This window comes from Triticum urartu, chromosome 1A (assembly GCF_056163025.1).
Source record: "Triticum urartu cultivar PI428250 chromosome 1A, HENAU_Tu73, whole genome shotgun sequence".
Classification (NCBI taxonomy): domain Eukaryota; kingdom Viridiplantae; phylum Streptophyta; class Magnoliopsida; order Poales; family Poaceae; genus Triticum; species Triticum urartu.
Genome location: NC_141873.1, coordinates 426015072 through 426018750, shown reverse-complemented (window position 1 = coordinate 426018750; position 3679 = coordinate 426015072). Strand labels below are relative to the sequence as shown.

The 3679-nt window shown below is 49.6% G+C and overlaps 1 protein-coding gene across 1 annotated transcript; it reads left to right on the top strand.

Annotated features, from left to right (window-relative positions):
* The first annotated feature begins 428 nt into the window (after nt 1-428).
* Nucleotides 429-3441, top strand: LOC125534951 (uncharacterized). Its single transcript, XM_048698012.2, has 4 exons — nt 429-1226; nt 1397-1478; nt 1587-1666; nt 3175-3441. Exons 1-4 carry the CDS (start codon nt 1081-1083, stop codon nt 3191-3193), a joined length of 327 nt encoding a protein of 108 aa, XP_048553969.1. The 5' UTR covers nt 429-1080; the 3' UTR covers nt 3194-3441.
* The last annotated feature ends 238 nt before the right edge of the window (nt 3442-3679 follow it).

Genomic DNA, 3679 nt, shown 5'->3' with positions numbered 1-3679 from the left:
CTCAAAACCTCCAGGATCATAGTACTTCCTTAGTTGATCACCCCAGACAAACTCTTTGGTGCCAGTAAAATCCCTGTTGATCACCAGTGTTCACCCAAGTTTACTGCAGTAAACTTCAGAGGGTGATTTCCAGTTAACCATAGCAGTTTCAACCGAGATACCACCGCGGTTGTAACCTACCCTGGATGAACTACCCACTAGATAACATGGTCAAGCCCCTCTCCCTCGCTACCTGCCAGTGCACGCGGTGACCGCGTTAATGTCACCACAGTGCAAGCGCTCTGTGTGTAGTGGTCGCGTCTAGTGGCCATTTGTGCGTCGGCGGCTCCTCCTCTCGTCGGCTTCGCGCGCATGAGCATGTCCAAGAGTTTTACCGCGTCGTCGTCGTCCTCCTGGACCTCTCTCCCTCTTAGTAAAACCCCTCACCGATGCTCACTAACGCTCGCCGCCGAACGCCCACGAGAGCACAGTGGCGTTTTGCCTTGGTTCATCGTCGTCTTCTTCCTCCCTGCGCTCCCTTGGCTTTCTCCTCCCCGTGAGCTCTCCACTGTGTCTCCCTCGTCGCCTGCCTCCGACTTCATGCGAGTGGGCACGCATCCGTGGCGCTGGCCACGCGTCCGTGGCCACGCCAGCTCGACTTCCTAGCCCCGCGACTATATAAGGCCACCCCGAGACCCCGCCAAGCTCACCAGCCTCCTCTACTCCCTCCTAGCTACCTCCCCGACCAGTCACCCGAGCTCCAGAGCCCCTCATTCCTCCTCCATGGCCACCATATCTACCTCGGATTCGGCCTAAATTGGCTCAAACCCGACCTTCTCACTCCACTCTACCACCACCAGAGGATTCCCCGTAGTCCAGCGCCCCTCCCCCACCCCTCAGTTCGACACCGGAGTGCTCGTAGCCGCGAGTTCCCTAGTCCAGCCGCCGCCATGGGTTTCCTGCCACCACGCGGTGCCGCGGACACACCCCTCCCTGGCGCCTGCTTCTGCTCCAGGCGGGAGCATCTCGTCTTCCCGATCTCGCCGGTGTGCTGGGCCTCGCCGGAGACGTCCATGGTCGCTGGAACGGGCGCCGACAGCCATGGTCGTCCTCTGCCTTCACGGGCGAGCGAGAGGTAGGAGAAGGAGACGAGGCCAGGCGGGCCCCCTCCTTTCCCCGACCTCACCTGGCAGCCACTTCGGCGCTGACCCCGCCCTATCCACATGGATAAGTGGCGGGCCCCGCCTGTAAGTCCCCGCGTTGACCCGAACTGCTGAGGCGGATAAGTGAAAGCGTATTCTCGCGAATACGTTTTCCTCCATCGAAAGCCCATTCCGTTTCTTCTTCAGCCCAGGATGCATTTTCAGTTCAGTGAAAGCGTATTTCTCTAATTGTGTTTTCTGTTTTTTCTGTCCAGGCCCTGTTTGAAAATATTTCCATTACAGATAGGTCCCTGGCAGAAAACACTTCATATCTTTTCAACCACGACTCCAAATGAGGTGAATCAAAAGCCCACTTCTTTGTTTCGCTGAGCCCGTTCCGATGGAATCATTTTCACCATGTTTTGACATTCTGAAAATGACCGTTTTGCCCTTGCTCTTAATCAGCCCCTCCGGGAGAGAACGTTTTTCGGCGATTCTTTCCGCGAGCTTCTCGCATTTCTTCTCGGTGATTTCTTCCACCCCAGGCAAGCCACACCCTCATTTGCGTGATTGCAATGCAGTGACATGGTTTCTTTATTTAAACTTGTTTAAAATATTGTTCTAGCTACTTGTGATTTGTTCATGGCATATTTCGGAGTATTGTTTTGATCTTGCTATTGCCATGATATTGCTTGGAGTTCTAGGACTTACATTTTGATGAGTATGTGGATGACATGTGCCTTTGGATTCTTAGTGGCTATTATGATTATTTTCATGATGGTATCTGGTATTATTTTGAAGTATTACTTTGGATATCATGTTGCCTTTGGATTATTAGTGGCTAGAGTTTTTTTCATCATGATGCTAGATGATATTATGTTTTGGAGTATGATGTTGGAGGTGAGGCTTGCATGTGGATCATAGTTGGATAATTAGTTCTTAACATTTGAGTAGTAGTTTTATCGTTATTGGATTCATCATGATAGTAATGTTATGTTGTCCTTGGAGTATTTTGGTATGATGATATTACGCTCAGATTATTTGTTGGATATTGCTATGACTTGGATTATAGTTTGATAGTTGATATCAGAGTAGCAATTATCACAGTTATATTTTTGGGGATAAATTCCATCATTAAGTTGGTCAGGTGCCACCGACCCGGGCTTTTCCAGTGCAACCACATTTGCCTCTATGGGAAGGCCCTAATGTGGTCTATTGACGTGCCTATCGCCGATGCCTCCAATGTAGGGAAGGTTATGGGCATGCGCTACCCTGATCAGGTAGGCGGACATGAACCTTGTGAGCCCAAGTTGTTTTGCGCACTTTGTCCCCGTTTGGGACCGTTTTTTCCATGACGGTGGTCGTAAGACCTTTGGTAGGCATGGGCCACCCAGGACTGAACCCAAAATGGGTGTTGGTCGGAGTGGCCGGGAGAGTGTCATGGCAGTAGATCGGTTTTTTTGGAACGCCGTTGGTCCACCCGAATGGGAGTGCGAGGCCATGGGTTCCGTGGTGTGGGTAAAGTGCGCTACCTCTGTAGAGTGTATTTAAATCTATCGATAGCCGCGTCCTCGGTCATGGGCATGGGTTCGTAGTAGGTCACATCGTTCGATCAACACTCACATGACGGAATGACTTATAGGTGATATATTTATATGTTGATATGTTGAGTGGTACAGATTGGCAGGATGTTGATGATGATGTTGGAGACCAAGTGTTGGTCATGGTAGTGATCGCTGGAAGGATCACGATTGAGACCAAGTGTTGGTTGTGGTAGTGATCACTGGAATGGTCACCGTTTGGTTTGGATCATGAGGTGATCGAGATGGTATATTGCTTGGTCGGTTAGCCAAGAGAGAAATGGTTATGGAGATCTGAGATGGTGATTTATCAGTATTGTATTAGTTTCATACCATGCTTAGTAGTTGTTTAATCATAATAGTTGTTAATTTATTTAACCTGTTAAATGCTATCTTATTGTCTTGCCTTGATGTTTATGGTTGTTGTGAGCTTGCAAGTACATTCAATGTACTAACCTGGCGTGTCATGCCAGATTGCAGGTGATGCCATGATTGCTTGTCGATGGTTGTCATGCGTGCGAGCTAGATCGTGTCCCAGCCAGAGTCCCTGTGGAGTGGAGTTCACCACCTTCGTCGTTGTTCAACTGCTAGAAGTATTCCGCTGCTACGAGTTGTTCTGCTACTAGCATAGAGCAAGTATAGTATCGCAGGCGTAGTGTCGCCGTGCTGATGTGCCTCTTTGTAACATCAGACCATTGTATTATTATTCTTGTTATAAGATTTGATTTGCTCTATTTCAAGCAGTGTTGTATTCCAGAGACTTCTCCTCGATCTCTGGGCTGGAATATGGGGCGTTCCGGTTTCTCTGAGCCGGGGTGCCACAAGAAATCACCTTCCAAGTGGCTCCTTTCAATAGCGGATACCACGCCGTGTTGGGGCGGGATGCTTTTACACGCTTCCAAACTGTACCTCATTACGGGTATATGAAGCTCAAAATGCCCGGACCAAACGGCATAATCACTCTTGTCAGTGATCCAG

Coding starts and splice junctions, on each gene's coding strand:
- LOC125534951 (XM_048698012.2), top strand. CDS start 1,081: ATGGTCGTCCTCTGCCTTCACGGGCGAGCGAGAGGTAGGAGAAGGAGA. Junction 1,227..1,396: donor ATAAGTGGCGGGCCCCGCCT/GTAAGTCCCCGC, acceptor TTTTCTGTCCAG/GCCCTGTTTGAAAATATTTC. Junction 1,479..1,586: donor CAACCACGACTCCAAATGAG/GTGAATCAAAAG, acceptor GCTCTTAATCAG/CCCCTCCGGGAGAGAACGTT.